Here is a 17817-nt window from a genome sequence, read left to right on the forward strand (position 1 = left end):
GTCGTTCATCCCTGCGATGTTTGAGGGACGTCCCCCCCGGCTGAGGGGCTGGTTGCTAGGTGACAGGGGTTATCCGCTGAGGTCTTGGCTGATGACGCCGATACGGAGGCCTCAGACCAATGCGGAAACACGATACAACGAGGCCCATGCAGCAACCAGGGGTGTGGTGGAGCGCTGCCTTGGCCTCCTGAAGATGAGATTCAGGTGCCTGGACCGCTCCGGAGGGGCCCTGCAGTACCAGGCCGACAGGGTCGCTCGCATTGTAGTGGTCTGCTGTGCGCTGCACAACATCGCGATGCAGAGGGGAGATGACCTGTTGCAGGAGGCGGAGGGAGAAGCTAGTGGCAGTGGTGCCAGCACAGAGGAGGAGGAGGAGGAGGAGGAGGAGGAGGAGGAGGAGGAGGAGGACGCTGGCGGAGTGGCGGGCGCAGCACGCAGACACGACCCAGGTGCTGGTGATGTCCAGGAGGCGGCACGACGGACCCGGCAAGGACGGCGGGCACGCGATGCCATGGTGGCAGCACGGTTCACGCATCGCATGTGACGTCCCCGATGAACACCAAACCACCACCTGCATCGCTAGTCATGCAGAGGGTCACCACACAACTGCCACCACCAAACCCCCCCACCCCCTCAGTGTACACTGCTCCACTTCGACATGACGCTTATCACTGGGTCCAGACGGAATGGCACAACATTGATGGCTGTGTCAGCGGGTGTGATCAGTGCCATGTGGAATGATGACAGCCCGCTCTGCGAAGAGCTGTGAGCTCAGAATCGTTAGAGAGAGTCTGACCCATGGCAATAGCTGAACCATCCACCTTGGTGGCCGCTGAGTTCGTCACTGACACTCCATCACGTGCCCGCGTGGGCTAGCTGTGGGAGGGGGGTAGGGGCAGGGACTGCACACCCGGCACCGAGGTTTCACCACCCGCCACCCCCAGCGACACTCGGTCACCATCACGATTCCTGTGGCTGTGGAACAATCACACGGTATTACAAGTAAGGTGGAACAGTGTGTTTAATATTAACAATTATTTACAGGTGCCCTACCCCTACAACTAAACTGGGCCCTTCACCCGTGCCAACTTACTCAGTGTCTATCTTAGTTGCCTTACGGGCCCTACCACTACGTCTAAGTGAATCCCCAGATGATACAGCAGGAGTGGAGGAGGATTGCTGCGAATCGCCCCCCTCGACTCGTTTCTCCTTGGCCAAGCGTTTCCTGGGGCGACCCGGCCTTGATGGGCCAGGCTGCTCTGCGGGCGTCTCGGGTGACATTGTGCCACCCTGCTCTGCCTGCTGCCCACCCGATGCACCAGGGATGGGACGGGGGGAGGCCGAGAATTCCGGGACGTCCCGTGATGGAGTTAATGGGACGGGCCCCGAAACCTCCTCCTCCCTCGGGGAGCCCGGTGGCCCCCGGGCCTCACTTTGGGACAGAGGTGCGAGCGGGGAGGTTCCCCGTCGCACCACCGACACCTGGCGCTGCCAGTCCTGGAGGCCTGCAACGGTATCCACCAGGATCCGAAGGTTTGCAGAGACGGAGTCCAGGGAGTTAGACATTCCCGCCAGGGACTGTGCGATCTCAACCTGATTGTGCACGACGCCATCCAGCACATGTGTCAGGCGGTTGATGCTCTCGGCGACTGACTGCTGCGACTGGCCAATGACCTGCTGAGACTCGGCCATGGCCCGCAGGGCGCCGGCAATGTCGGTTTGGCTCTGGCACATTGCTGCCTGTGAGAGGGCAACCCTGTCCAGGGCCGAGGATGACGCGTGCACATTAATCCCAACGTCTTGCATAACCTGACCCATTGCCTCCACCGCGGATGCCACCCGTGCGGTGTCGGACTGGGTCTCTGCCATGAGCGGCACCACTCCCTGCTCTTGGACGCGGATCGACTCCTCTAACAGCGTCTGCAGAGTCTGGAAGGAAGCCCTCATCCCGTCATTGTTTCCCTGGGTTTCCTGAGGCATCGGCTGTGCAGGTGGGTTGAGAAACTCCAGGAACTCCGAAAACGTCTGGGAGCCAGCTGCATCCTGGGCCTGGTCTGGCCTCCGCGAGTCCGGGCCCTCTGTTGCTCCGACCTCCACCTGCTGTACCTGCTCATCTGTGATGTGCCAACCAGACTGTGCCCCAGGAGACTCATCACTAAATAGGCCCGCCGGGGTGTGTATCTCTGGGATGATGGAAGTGGTGGGAGAAAGCAGTGCCGCAAGCCCGACGCTCTCAATGGTTAGGTCCTCGTCCAGGGTGTGGGGCCGCTCAGCGACAGGAGGGTTGTCCCTGGCCATTTCTGGTGGTGGTGGTGGACCTCGAACCCTCTGTGCGTCCTGGTCCGCAGATTGGGTTGGGGCAGATAGGGCTGCCCGCTGATCGGGCACCCTCTGTTGTGAGGCCCCGGGTGAGGTGGCGGCAGATTCGTGTCTCCGTCTGCAGCCAGACGGCCCTGGTCGTTCGGCATCACGTCCTAGGGAAGAGAATGAGACGGGTTATTTCGATTTGCTCGGCAGGCCGCTGGACGGTCCCAGTGGGCAGGGTGTGTGAAGGGACAGAGGATGGGGAGGTGTCCCAGTGGGCAGGGTTTGTGAAGGGACAGAGGATGGGGGAGGTGTCCCAGTGGGCAGGGTTTGTGAAGGGACAGAGGATGGGGGAGGTGTCCCAGTGGGCAGGGTTTGTGAAGGGACAGAGGATGGGGGAGGTGTCCCAGTGGGCAGGGTTTGTGAAGGGACAGAGGATGGGGGGGGGGGAGGGTGTTTGTCAGGGAGGGTTGTCTCACTTGCTGCAGTTCCGCCAACCTCGCATTGCGCGATATCGCGGGTGGCAGACCCCCCAACAAGGTCCAGTGCCCTCTGTTCAAAGGTGCTGAGGGGGTGCATGTTGGGCGAACCCCCTCCAGTCTTGTGCCGCTCACGGTGGTTATGACCGGCCTTGGCCTGTTGGGGGAGGAAACATAGGTAGATCATTACAAAACGGTAGGTCTCAGAAGTCCGTTCTGATACTGGCACAGTTTGGGGGGGGGGCAAGTTGTCATCAGATGATTGCATCTCTCCTCGGGGCCAGAGCGCTGGGTCTGTGACAACTTTGTGAACCACCCTCAAATAACTCTGCCCCAATCCCTCTCCCCCCCCCCCCCCCCCCCCGGGCAGTTAAGGGGGAGGGATGGTTGTGACTAGGGGGCACCCTCATGGCACTTACCCTGGCAGACCTGGTGAGGTCATGTAGCTTCTTTCGGCACTGCTCTGCTGAGCGAGGGGTCTGCCCCACAGCACTGACGGCAGCAGCCACGTCACGCCAGGCCTGGCGTACCGTGCTGGCAGGTTGGCGATGCCCTCTCCGCGGGCGGATGATGCCCCTCCTCTGCTCCACGGCATCGAGCAGCGCCTCGACGTCTGCATCAATAAAGCGAGGTGCAGCTCGCCTAGGCTCCGACATCCTGCCCGACAGATTCTGTGGTCGCCCGCGCCTTTTTACGGCGTCGGGCGGCGTCACATGGGCGGGTTCGTGTCGTCGTCGCGTTCCGTCGTCATCACGCACGTAATTGACGCGGCCGCGCTGCTAGCCCATTTCCAGGAAGTGAATCGGTCGGGAAATGAAGCCTTCGCGACCGTCGTAAAACGGTCCCGATTTTTACGACCGTTTGCCGACTTTCCGCGGGTGCGGAGAATTTCGCCCACAGTGTTGAAATAGAGACAAGGGGCTGGATTCTCCCAAAATGAGACTATGTCCCCACGCCGGCGTAAAAACAGTGGAGTTTTACTCCAGAAACTCCTTCCAAAAAGTTGAACTCATTCGATGCCCTGCAGGGGGCTAGCAGGGATCCGGAGTGAATCTTGCAGTTTTAGCTGGAGATACCGGCCCCCGCACGTTCGTTTCGGAGTCCGCGCATGCGCATGGCGGCGACCTCCAGCGGCCACACCTGCTCCAAGGCGGGCTCGGACCACGGAGCCAGACCGGAAAAAGAGACCCCCCCCCCGATCGGTCACGCGCCCAAGCCTCAGCCTACGCACAGTTAATCCCCGGCCCCCGGTCTCCGATTCACCCGCCCCCGACCAGGGCGGCTGCGGACTACACCAGCATCACGACCGGCAATAGGTAGTTAGTTCCACGCCGTTGGGAATTCGGCCGGTCAGGAGCGGAGGATTGCTGAGCAGGCCTCTGGCAATGCCCCCCCCCCCCCCCCCCCCCCACCCCCCCCGGCGTACTCCACGGTCACGCCGATTTCCAGGGCCCGGAGAATCGCCGAACCGGCGCTGGGCCCGATTACGGTGTCAAAGTGGATTCGCCGCCCTCCACGCCGGCTGCGATTTCGGTGCGGAGAATCCAGTCCAAAAAATACCATAGGAGCCACTTTCTGTCTTTGTGTTCCTGACGATTATCCTTCCCCAATGGCGGCTTTTGTCGAAACCCAAGCACACACCACACGGTTTTCCTGAAAATTAACTGACATATTCTGTACCTCTGAAAGGCTGAATTTCCAAGCTGCTCTGCTGGAGGTTCAGGCTCTCAACTGCTTGAGGGTGGAAAATAACTTTTTGCCATCGGGCACGCGAGCTGTGGCTCTGGGTAGTCGTTCAGAAAACTCTAGTTTCCGGGCCAGTAGGTTGTGGAATCAAGTCTCCACTTCAGAGGCTCGGGCATGAAATTTTGGCTGACCTCTCAGTCCAGTACTGAAGTATTGCTGCCCTGTCAGATTTTCAGTCTTTCAGTTAAGATGTTAAACAGAGGGCAGCACGGTGGCGCAGTGGGTTAGCAACGTGGTCTCACGGCGCCAAGGTCCCAGGTTCGATCCCGGCTCTGGGTCACTGTCCATGTGGAGTTTGCACATTCTCCCTGCGTTTCGCCCTCACAACCCAAAGATGTGCAGGTTAGGTGATTTGGTCATGCTAAATTGCCCCTTAATTGAAAAAAAAAATGAATTATGTACTCTAAATTTAAAAAAAGATGTTAAACAGAAGGACCATCTTCCCTCTGAGGTAAAAGACGTCATAGTACTACTTTGATGAAGAGCAGGGGAGTTTTCACACACACACACATACAGACACACACACACACACTGCCCCGTTGTTACAATACATAATTTTTTTAAAAATGTATTTTATTCCAAACTTCTATAAACAAGGACTTTAATACATCCAGCAAAGCAATCAGTAACATACAGTTTGTACAATTTAATCTTATTTTACCCTTACCCTTGCCTCCCTCCCCGCCACGAACAGTTCTTCAAACATTGTCACGAACAATCTCCACCGTGTCTCGAAACCAAGCAACGCCTGGTACCATGTGTTTTTCCTCGTGTCTTAATAAAGCTCGTAGTCTCAAAGGTGGAGAAGATGCTTTATTGTGAATTTGTTCTCTCTTCAGAACTTAATTTACGGCTACCTCAAATGCTGCCTGCTTGTGTGTCTGTGTCCTGCTACCAGTTCTGCCTTCCGTGAAGTGTGTGCTCACTTCCTGTCCCGGTGCATTTATAGCTCTCCCGTGCTCCCGCTAGTGCTTGCTCAGTTGTATTGCATCTACTCAGATCTACAATCACCTCCGACCCCCTTAACTCAAATTTCCAAAAGTAGAAAGACGGACAGTACCCCCAAGCCACTCCAGGTGGCGGGCCTGCCTTCCAATTTAACAAAATCGTCTGCCTGGCAATTAGGGAAGCAAAAGCAATAACTTTTTAAAATTAATTTAGAGTACCCAATTTTTTTTTGCCAATAAAGGGGCCAATCCACCCACCCTGCACACCTTTTGGGTTGTGGGGATGAGACCCACGCAGACACGGGGAGAATGTGCAAACTCCACACGGACAGTGACCCGGCGCCGGGTTCGAACCCGGGTCCTCGGCCCCGTGAGGCAGCAGTGCTAACGCTGCGCTACCGTGCCGTCCCAAGCAAAAGCAGTAACATCAGCCTTTTTCCCTTCCATCAGCACCGGCACCTCCAAGACCCCTCAGACTGCCACCATTGGGTCTAAACTGATCACCAGCCCGATAATTTTGGATAATGCCTCAAACACCGCTTCCCAGTACCGTACCAGCTTCTCGACCCCCCCCCCCCCCCCCAGAACATGTGTACATGGTTTGCTGGCCCTCGCCCACATTTTTCAAGCATGTCAACCACCCCACGAAGGAACCCGCTCATTCGTGCTTGAGTCATGTGCAATCTGTGCACAGTCTTAAGCTGCATCCGACTCATCCGCGCATGAGAAGAAGTAGCATTTACCCTCCACACAGCTTTGCACCATAGACCCCAATCTATTTCCTCCCCCAGCTCTTCCTCCCACTTACATTTAACCCTTGCCACCTGAGCCCCCTCCCCCCCCGCAACTAGCTCAGAATACATCATTTACCACCACAAGTGCCCATTGAGCCCAAATTAACCACAGCATTTTACTTTGAAAAGAAAAGGTGTCCAAGGATAAAGCAGACAAGTGGATTTGAATAGAAAACTGTGACGGGGAACGGACGCTGGTGTAGATGCGAGTGAATAGATGAGAGGCTGTCTGCACAAAAGATGATGGAACTAATCTTTTCCTTTGCCTGTTTCTAACGACACCTGTAAAATCTTCTTCGCTGCCTTTTCCCCCTCTGCAGCTGCCTCTGGTAACCCCCGGTCTCGAAGGCACCAGCATAAATCCAGCAGGAAAGAAAAACGAAAGCACAAAAGGAACCTGGACTTGCATCAAATGGAAATGAGGCCTTTCTACTGAGCGGGGAGGCCACTCAGCGAGAGTTACGATGGTGATCAGGATTGCGAGTACACCGTACCGAAATCTTAAAAGATGTCTCATTTTCGAACACCACCCTTCGGGGGGAACGAAGGGGTCGTTTTCTTTTTTTTTTTTTTCGTTTCCGAGAATTCTGTCATGTATTTTTCTAAAAAATAATTGTGGGGCCTAACGGAGACATTGCTGAGTCACAGTCAGTCGGGGTTGGAAATGACAATAGTCCGCTGGTTAAGGTCACTGAAGTAATAGCAAATATTCAGTCTCAACTTGCAAACAGAAGGCGATCCTGTAACCCATTACTGTTGAGGAAGGCACAATAACATTCTCTTGTAACCGATGATTATATTCTAAATGAGGCTGGTTTAAGACAGGTACCAGTTTGACTATGAGCCCAAGTCCATGTTACTCTGTGCAACTGCACCGTGCCATTACCAGTAACAGACCCATTAATGTATCTGCCTATTATTTTTAAACTTGTTAAACCTAATTAGTTGAAAACAGGTTAACACTTTAATTAAATAACAGGCAGAGAGATTTCATACAAATGCTTTATTATTGGGGTTTGTTACGTGTTATGGCCTGCACACCATTTGATTCCTAAAGTTTTAGTTAACCCTGTAGGAAACTTTAGATGTTTATGTTTAATATTGATTGGTTAATTGGCCATGGCTGGGTTAATCGCAGCCAAGTCTTGACCTGCCTTTGGCCATCATCCCAATACCCACTCCCCCAGCGGAACTCTATGGGTAGTTAGCGACATCAATTCTTTAGCCCAAGACTCACGAACTCATCACTGGCCAGTAATTAAAGCTGGAATCTTCCTGCTTTTGCTCGGCCAAGTAACAGCCATTTGGCACATTCACCTATCAAGACATCACTAAAGAAAGTTTCTTTTTAAATTACCAGTGATGGGAAATAATATTGGTCTCTTGAGGGTCAGAGATAAAAGGGCCGCCAACGGGGATCCTGGAAACAAATGGTCCAGGTTTCTCTCTGAGGAACTGATCCGAGCATCTGTTCACCTTTAACCCCAGTAAGCTTTAACTTCCTGTCATGGTCACAACAAGTAGAGGTAGAGTTTTGTCTTCGAGATTCGGAATGTTAATCAGGTAGTTTTCTGAAAAGCGTCTCCCACCAAATCATAGAGTGGTTATAGCAGAGAAAGTGGCCATTCAGCCCATCAAGCCCTGCTTCCTTTCTGTGACTTAGCTAGTCCGACACTCCCCAGCCCTATCCCCCTAGGCCTGAAAACATTTTCCCTTCAGGTGCTTATCGATTTGTTTGAAAAACATGATTAAATCTCTCGCCGCCTCCCTTTCTTAGATGTGATTAGATGTATTCCTGGAGGTTTCCTCACATGACTTTGCCCCCCCCCCCCCCCCCCCCCCCCCCCCGCTCCAGCCTTTAGCCAACCAACGCATCCATCCTTATGGCGCACGGCCTTCCTAAACCAATTGGAAAGCAAAATGACTCATTATCCAATTGGATGATGCTCGATTGTCAGCCAAACAACTCTCTTTTCTTCCCCCATTTTCAATATTTTTATCTCTGGCGAAGAGAAATGTTCAAAGAAAATTACCAAAAAAACCCAGACAAATATTTTCAGCCTGAAGTACCGAGTGGAGATCCCTCCCGGCCTCCTCCTGAGGTGCCCAGTCTCCCAGTCTTCAGCCAATTTGACTCACGCCCGTTGAATAAACGGCTGACGGCACTGGATAACGCAATGGCTCTGACAACATTGTGATAATACCCCATGGCGGAGTCGAATATTCTGAATGTGCGTTCTCGGGTTGCCAGCTCTTCTTGTCTGTAGTCCTGGATGTTTAATCATATGACTGTGTGCCTCTTAATGTCCCGCCTCCAAGCTCGTACTATTGGTCCCCTCAAGCATCCTCATTTCTTCACAGCCAATTGCACAACAAGACGGTCGGATGATTCCTGACTGTCAGTCAAGTACATTTTCTCCCAATCTCCGCTCCGACATAAATGACAACAAAAATATATCACTAAATATGCCAAAACTCACACACAATTCTTTAACGTTTGTTGTGATGTTTCCCCCCCCCCCCCATGTTGCTTGCTGCTGCACCTGGGAAGGAGCCCTGGAGAGTCCAATGCAATCCCGGAGAGTTGACACCGCTTGAGTTTCCTTGGATTGGATGGCAGGACAGTTGATCTTTGCCCCTGTTCCCCCTAGTCGAACAGGGGCAAAGAACCGTCCCCCTCCCATCAGCAAAATCGGGATTGCGCCAAAGTGTAGAAAGAAACTAATTATCACCACTTAAGCCCCATTTCCATACAATTAACGAGAGCCACTCCTTATCCAATGGCCTTCTGTTATTCATCAGCCTCCCAGCAAGTGGTCAGGATGGCGCCGGTTAGTACTCCTTTTGGGCTTCTGTGGGGAGCCAAGGAGGGGAGTAGCCATGTTTGCTCACAGGCAAAGAGCCCGGGGGCGCTGGGCATGCCACCCCAGTGCTCAGTGAGGGGGTGGAGAACCCTCCTCAGGTCTGGATCACCATGGGAGGATGGGAGGATGGGGGGGAGGCGAAGGGCGGACAACTGGGAGGGGTCAATCACTTGGGGCACCACCATGCCAAGCCTTGGATCCCCATTCCAGGGGCAACCCCTGTACCTGCCCGTCTGTCCCACCGAACACCCATAACCCCCACTGACTGCTGAGGCCTCTGGCTGCGCAGCAGAAAGCAATCGCTAATAGGAAATTGGCAATCGTGGTTCAGTTAGCACTTGACGCATGCCCAGTGGGTTCACGTGGGTGGGCGGGCCATGTAACATGAGAGAGCCATTGCCTGGCATCCCAATCACAGCTTGATGCCTGGACACTGTGTGGGAGTCAATACCACACACGCAACAACCAACACCCGAACACCCAGGGAATGGGGCACAGCTCCGGGTACCTGACCACGGCCGGTGGGTGGGTGCCACAGGGAGAGGCGGTTGCCTGGAGAGATGGACAAAAGGTCTGGGAGATCAGCCTGCATTGCGGAAGAAAGTGACAGAAGCATCATCATGTTTGGGCAAAGAGTTGTTTAATGTGCTGCACAATACCCCATTTCCGATAGTGCCGCATCCCCTCCCCAACCCCTCCGGCCTCAACCCCACCCTCTATCTAACCCCTGCCTCCTACCCCAGTGCCCTCAGTGATCCTCAACAGGCCTGGCCCTCCCAGCTCTACCACTACATCTTGGTGTTTCCCCAGGATGCAGACCTGAGGTGGAGGCAGCCAGCTGCTTACCTCATCCTGTGGCCTTTGATGCCCCTGGCGGGCGTCCTCTGGGGGTTCTGAGGCCGGAGGGCCCAGGCTCACTTGTCAGTGGCACATGTACAGCCCTGCCGTTCTGTCCTGTGTGCTGACCCCAAGATGCGGCCTCATCAGGGGGGTGGAACTCAGGAGTGCTGGAGCCCACCATTGCCTCACCATGGGACGGGTCTGGATTGGCACCCAGTGCCCCCTCCTCCCAGTTGGTGCCCATAGGGCCCTGGGGTTCATCTTTGTACAGAGGGACAGCTGCTTCGAGCCCCTGCACCATCTGGCTCTGCCAGCCCTGGTGGTTCCCCATAGTCCACACCATCGTGTCGATGCCCTCGGCGATGCCCCTCTGTGACTGGGACATATCCCCCAGTAACTAGGGCCAGGCTGTGCAGTGCCTCAGCCATGCCCACCTGTGACTGGGCCAAGCTTCGCAGTTGCCTTGGCCATTCCCACCTGAGAGCAGGACATGTCCTGCAGAACCCTATCAAGGTCGGCCTGGTACTGGGTGACATCACCCAGTGAGGCAGACATATAGCTGAGACCTTCAGCCATGGCCGTCACCGACTGCGTGATGCCTTGCTCGTGCACCAGGCTCTCCACTGAGGCCGCCACCCAAGCAGTGTTGGCGTCGATGCCACTCATTGCCGACGCCATGTCCTGCACCCGTAGCCTCTGGGACTCCTCCAAGTGGCAATGGATCTGCTGGAGTGACACTGACATCTCCCTCTTAACGTTCAGATTACCGTCCCCATCAGCCCCGGGTAACTGTTCCACAGGCTCAGCATCAGGCTGGGACCCAGCAGGGTCCTGGGATCCAGCAGCCCTCTGACTACTGTCTCGCCTGAGGGTTCCTGCCTCCACCTGATGTACATCAGCAGCAGTGTGGTGCTCACCAGATTGTGCCCCAGAAGCCTGACCACTCACATGTGCCACCGAGACGCTTGTATCTGTGCTAGTGGAGGGTGGGGATGACAGCTGTGACGAGATTATTAGAGTTGCATCATTGGAGCTCTCCGCCAAGGTGTTCTCCCTGGAGTCAGGAGAGGGAGCCGCCCGGGATGGGCCGGCACCGTCGGCTGGAGGACCTGCGGGGGAATGGACGAGTGGTCAGTGGGAGGGATGGGTCAGTCAGTATGGCAATAACAACTTACGTTTGACAGGTCCTCCAGGTGGGGGTTCCTCACCTCTGCGGCATCCACCATCCTCCGCGTGGGTGCCCGCTCTGTCCTCAGCCATAGCAGTCACCTCCAGGGCCCGCTGCTCGAAGGAGGTGAGGATTTTCACCCACTGCCAGTCTGGGCCCTCTCCCGCCAATTATGGCAGAGCCTTTCCTGAGGGGACACAGAGAGGGCATCGTTAGCCATGCGCTTGGTTCACAGTTGCGAGGGGGTGGGTGTGAAGGGAGAGTTAGGGTAATGGGTGGGGTTGAAGTTTGGGTGGAGGGAGTGCTGAAGGGGAAGGGGGATGGAGGGAGGGTTGATTGGGGGGGGGGGTGGTTCAGAAGTGGGACTTTGGCGTCTACTCACTCGTGCTGCCAGTAAGTCGTTGACCTTCTTCCAGCACTGGAGGCCATTCCTCCTGGTCACTCTGCCCGAGCTGACTGCTGATGCCACCTCGCCCCAGGCAGCATTGCCTGCCCTGTGGCTCACCCTCCGTGACCCTCAGTGGAACAGGACATCCCTCCTGGCCTCCACCGCGTCCAGGAAGGTCAGCATACCCAAATCCTGGGGCTGGTCTCCTCGGCGCCATTGTTGCGAGCTGGCTGGGGTCGTGTCGCGTCTTTTCGTCCGACGTCACTTCGTCCAATGACACTTCGTCCACGTCTTTTGGTCCAACGTCTTTTTGTCCAATTATCCAATTACAAATAAACTCCGTATAAAACCATTTAATTGATAAAATGCAAGTACAATACAGCAAGTGAATTTAATTGCTAAAATGCAAGTAATTGATAAAATGCAAGTAAAATGCAAGTTGAAAAATGCAGTTAAAAAATCTAAAAATGCAGTTAAAAAAATCTAAAAGTTTACTAATTACTTAAAATTCCCGAAAGATATCACATCACTTAGAGAATACAGTTGGAAAATGTAAATTCTTCAAGTTACTTAAAATTGATGTAAATTGTAAGCAACATTCCTCAAGAAATCAATTTTTGTTGTAGAATCATGTTCAACGACCAATCTTTTGAGGCGTTCAGTTATTTTCTTATAATTAGTAAAGTTTTAGATTTTTTAACTGCATTTTTAGATTTTTTAACTGCATTTTTCAACTTGCATTTTACTTGCATTTTATCAATTACTTGCATTTTAGCAATTAAATTCACTTGCTGTATTGTACTTGCATTTTATCAATTAAATGGTTTTATACGGAGTTTATTTGTAATTGGATAATTGGACAAAAAGACGTTGGACCAAAAGACGTGGACGAAGTGTCGTTGGACGAAGTGACGTCGGACGAAAAGACATAGCACCGGCTGGGGTTGGTTGGGCAAGTGCTGCTCGACCTTGTTAGCGGGGGGCTGGCGAGCGCGGTCCCGGCGAATCAGCTGGCGAGCTGGCATTTGGGGCAGGATGCCCGTGAGGCCTCGTTAAGTGGACCAATTAACGTTGAATAGCGTTGCCGGCCCCGCTGGGCCGACTGCCAGGAAGCCTGTGGCAATTCCCGCTCGCTACAGCACTTGGAAATTTTTCCGGAGTATCGCGCCTCTCGTTTATGAATAGTTTCTTAACTAGAACACCAACTAGTCAATGGTGGGTTAATGACCAGGACTGAATACTTATCAGTGTCCGCTGCTTTGACTTTTGCATATCCCAGTGTAACCGAGTGAGGGGCCACCCAGCGCCCCGTGTTTGTTTGTCGTCCTTTCTGATGAGTTATACAGAGGACAGCGAATATTGGATCTTTATATGATCCAGATATTTGGAGAGGGTCCAGGGATTTTGGGGAATGTTTTCTTCCAACTGGCAATACATTCTTACACCCCTTCCAAAAACCCAGAGCCAACATTTCTGATTCAGAATGGTGGATTAAATTCATTAATTACACATAACCATTTTGGTATCAGGGGCTGGTTTAGATCACCAGGCTAAATTGCTGGCTTTTAAAGCAGGCCAGCAGTACGGTTCGATCCCCGGACAGGTGCCGGAATGTGGCGACTAGGGGCTTTTCACAGTAACTTCATTGAAGCCTACTTGTGACAATAAGTGGTTTTCATTTTTGATGAGTTATACAGAGGACAATAATCCTTTAAATGTTAAATTCAGAACCAGGGTGCTGGGGGAGAGGGGTTACTGAGTGACAGTGTGAGGGAGCTGAATTAACATCAGTAGAGATTGAGTCAGTAACACAGGGTGCTGGGGGAGAGGGGTTACTGAGTGACAGTGTGAGGGAGCTGGGTTAACATCATTAGAGGTACAGTCAGTAACACAGGGTGCTGGGGGAGAGGGGTTACTGAGTGACAATGTGAGGGAGCTGGATTAACATCAGTAGAGATACAGTCAGTAATGCAGGGTTTTGGGGAGAGGGGTTACTGAGTGACAATGTGAGGGAGCTGGATTAACATCATTAGAGATACAGTTCTAACACAGGGTGCTGAGGAGAGGGGTTACTGAGTGACAATGTGAGGGAGCTGGATTAACATTATTGGAGATACAGTTCTAACACAGGGTGCTGAGGAGAGGGGTTACTGAGTGACAATGTGAGGGAGCTGGATTAACATTATTGGAGAGTCATTAACACTGGGAGCTGGGGGAGAGGGGTTACTGAGTGACAGTGTAAGGGAGCTGGGTTAACATCATTGGAGATAGTAACACAGAGTGCTGGGAGAGAGGTGTTACTGAGTGACAATGTGAGGGAGCTGGGTTAACATTATTAGAGATACAGTCAGTAACACAGGGTGCTGGGAGAGAGGTGTTACTGAGTGACAGTGTGAGGGAGCTGGATTAACACTATTAGAGATACAGTCAGTAATACAGGGTGCTGGGGGAGAGGGGTTACTGAGTGACAGTGTGAGGGAGCTGGGTTAACATCATTAGAGGTGCAGTCAGTAACACTGGGAGCTGGGGGAGAGGGGTTACTGAGTGACAGTGTGAGGGAGCTGGGTTAACATTATTAGAGATACAGTCAGTAATACAGGGAGCTGGGGGAGAGGGGTCACTGAGTGATGCACGATCAATTGCACAAATGACTGGCGAAATGGCAGATCAGTTGAGGAGACGCATATTTATACGGCACCTTGTGGGCGGAGCCAGCAGGCAGGGGCTACCGGCGAACCTGTAATACAGGTCCTACCTTACATCACCTAATACAGGTGCAGACAGTGGTTCACCACAATGAGTGACAGCGTAAGGGAGCTGGGTTAACATCATTGGAGATACAGTCAGTAACATAGGGTGCTGGGGGAGAGGGGTTACTGAGTGACAGTGTGAGGGAGCTGGGTTAACATCATTGGAGATACAGTCAGTAACACAGGGTGCTGGGGGAGAGGGGTTACTGAGTGACAGCGTAAAGGAGCTGGGTTAACATCATTGGAGATACAGTCAGTAACACAGGGTGCTGGGGGAGAGGGGTTACTGAGTGACAGTGTGAGGGAGCTGGGTTAATATCATTGGAGATACAGTCAGTAACACAGGGTGCTGGGGGAGAGGGGTTACTGAGTGACAGCGTAAGGGAGCTGGATTAACGTCATTGGAGATACAGTCAGTAACACAGGGTGCTGGGGGAGAGGGATTACTGAGTGACAGTGTGAGGGAGCTGGATTAACATCATTGGAGATACAGTCAGTAACACAGGGTGCTGGGGGAGAGGGGTTACTGAGTGACAGCGTAAGGGAGCTGGATTAACGTCATTGGAGATACAGTCAGTAACACAGGGTGCTGGGGGAGAGGGGTTACTGAGTGACAGTGTGAGGGAGCTGGATTAACATCAGTAGAGATACAGTCAGTAACACAGGGTGCTTGGGGAGAGGGGTTACTGAGTGATGGTGTGAGGGAGCTGGATTAACATCAGTAGAGATACAGTCAGTAACACAGGGTGCTGGGGGAGAGGGGTTACTGAGTGATGGTGTGAGGGAGCTGGATTAACATCAGTAGAGATACAGTCAGTAACACAGGGTGCTGGGAGAGGGGTTACTGAGTGACAGTGTGGGGGAGCTGGCTTAATATTGCAAAAGGCAAATCTCCCTTTGCCTGACCTTTCCATTTCTGACCTGCCCCCAACAGGAGGTGCAGGTGGAAGCCAGCCCACTCCTCAAACATGTTCTGCCATTCATTCAGATCGCACACCATTTGTACCTTAAGTATCCACCTTAGCTCCATAAATCTTCACACCCTTGTCGAAGAAAAACCTACCAATCACAGTTCTGAAATTGTCAAGTGGGTTCGAGGGGGTTCCCTCGCCTAAAGCATTTTGGGGGAGAGGGTTTCAGGTCGCCACGATACACGATGTGAGGTTGTGCTTCCTGACATCAACCCGAGCAGGCTGGCCTGAATGTTTAATCTTCTGCCCCTATGTCCCCCCCCCCCCCCCACCCCCCACCCACCCACCCACCCACCCCCCCAACCGAGGAAATAGATTACTCTCTCTATCCTAGCAATTCCTTTCATCACCTTTTTTTAATACATTTACAGTACCCAATTATTTTGTTTTTCCAATAAAGGGGCAATTTAGCATGGCCAACCCCCCTACCCTGCACATCTTTGGGTTGTGGGGGGTGAAACCCACGCAGACACGGGGAGAATGTGAAAACTCCACACGGACAGTGACCCAGGGCCGGGATTCAAACCCGGGACCTCAGCGCCGCAGTCCCAGTGCTAACCACTGCGCCATTTGCCACCCCTCCTTTTATCATCTTAACTACCTTAATTAAATCACCCCCGAATCTTTGATAATCAAGTCTCCTTCTGTCAGATGTCCACCATTCTGTGTTTCTCTGTTCTGGATGGGAGTTTCCTGGCCCGATGTTTTTTCCCCCTGCTGTTAGTTCCTACTTTCGGTTTTGCGAAGCATTTTGACGCGAGCTTCCTGCAGTCAGGTCATGTGATTGCACCAACATCGATGCCAAGTTTCACGTTGTCGTATGATACAATCCGAAACCCACCACTCAGACCTTCCTCCAGCTGCCAAACGCTAACTTTACGAGGCGGCGGTAGTCCCAACCTCTCAACATTGCACTGAGCTTAGTAAAGTGCAAAAGGTGAAGCTGGTTGTGCTCATAAGGGGGAAAGGAATAGAAGGGTACGGAGGGAGGGAGTGAAGTAGGAAAGGGAGGAGGCTCTTGTGGAGCATAAACACCAGCCTGGATAGGTTGGGCCGAATGGCCTGTTTCTGCGCTGTAAACCGAATAATAAGTGTCAATAAAGACCCAAATTATCCCCTTTCAAAGGAGCACAACTAATCAAACACTCCTCCTGATGCCGGTTCCTAAGAGGGTGTTGGTGACCGTGGATTTGCACTGGATTGGTCCATGATGATGCTTTGCAAAGTACTGCAGTGCTTTGCCGTTGCCTTCTGCAGCCTGGCTGCCGAGGAATCTCTCCCACTCTTACCGCCTGTTATCAGCTGTATTGGAAGGATTTACAGGCTGATAATTAACCTGCTTGGCCACATTATGAAGCCACCTTCTGTGGCCTTCAAGGACTCGTACCTGGAGCTTCTGGCCCAGGGGTAGGGATGCTACCACTGCACAGCAAGACGACAATTGAACACCGAGGCCATTTCAAAAATACCTCATAAATTTATCAAATGAAACATTAATATTATAGACCATCCAAACTGTGCCCTCTAGTCCCGCCAGTTGCCATCGGTCAAGGATGGCATGAAGTCAGCAGACGCTGCTCGCTCACTCACTTGAGCTTTGGATAAATCTGTGGGAAGGGGCAGACAGCTAGGGTGATCGCCTCTCAACTTAGCCAAGGAGCAGGAGCAGTTCCACAAGGAGGTCCTCATGCCTCCTTCCACCCCAACCGCTGCCCCTCACCACTGCCCCCCCCCCCCCCCCCCCCCACTCCTCCCTTGCCTCAACCGCACCAGACTGATAGAGGACAATTATAATTGTATCCAGTATGTTTTAAATCAGGTTCTATTGTGCAAAAGACCCATTCAGCAAATCTCTTCTTGTGTTTTGCTCCAACCGGTTACATTTAAGGATGTCGCCCAGGTTTTTTTTTGCCATGCGTGTGAGACAGGTTCCGATTGACCACATGCCCCTGGCTACCTTGTGTTCAATTTTCTGTTTTCCGCATTTGAGATTTATTGGAAAATCAGCAACAGTGGATTTTCCAAACTTTCAACACGATACTTAGTCCACAAGGCGCAAATTCAGGGGACGCTCTGTGTACAGGAGAGAGAAAGGAATGGAAGGATGGGGCGAGATGAAGAGGGATGGGAGGAGGCTCCTGTGGAACAGCAACACCGGCATGGGATAGTTGGGCTGAATGGCCTGTTATTTGTACTGTACACTCTATTTAAACAGAAAATATAATGAAAAATATGAATACTGCTTATCATAGAGTTTACAGTGCAGAAGGAGGCCATTCGGCCCATCGAGTCTGCACCGGCTCTTGGAAAGAGCGCCCTACCCAAGGTCAACACCTCCACCCCATCCCCATAACCCAGTAACCCCACCCAACACTAAGGGCAATTTTGGACACTAAGAGCAATTTATCATGGCCAATCCACCTAACCTGCACATTTTTGGTCTGTGGGAGGAAATCGGAGCACCCGGAGGAAACCCACGCACAGACGGGGAGGATGTGCAGACTCCGCACACACAGTGACCCAAGCCAGAGTCGAACCTGGGACCCTGGAGCTGTGAAGCAGTTGT

At 52.7% G+C, this 17817-nt stretch overlaps 1 protein-coding gene across 2 annotated transcripts in view; it reads left to right on the forward strand.

Annotated features, from left to right (window-relative positions):
- Positions 1–8087, forward strand: part of ncanb (neurocan b) — a 264578-nt gene extending 256491 nt beyond the window's left edge. For both annotated transcript variants that reach the window (XM_038777606.1, XM_038777605.1), the window contains exon 15: positions 6591–8087. In XM_038777606.1, coding sequence (XP_038633534.1) covers positions 6591–6706 — 116 coding nt within the window. In that variant the 3' untranslated portion in view covers positions 6707–8087. The remainder of the gene's footprint in view (positions 1–6590) is intronic.
- The last annotated feature ends 9730 nt before the right edge of the window (positions 8088–17817 follow it).

Source organism: Scyliorhinus canicula, chromosome 18 (assembly GCF_902713615.1).
Source record: "Scyliorhinus canicula chromosome 18, sScyCan1.1, whole genome shotgun sequence".
Classification (NCBI taxonomy): domain Eukaryota; kingdom Metazoa; phylum Chordata; class Chondrichthyes; order Carcharhiniformes; family Scyliorhinidae; genus Scyliorhinus; species Scyliorhinus canicula.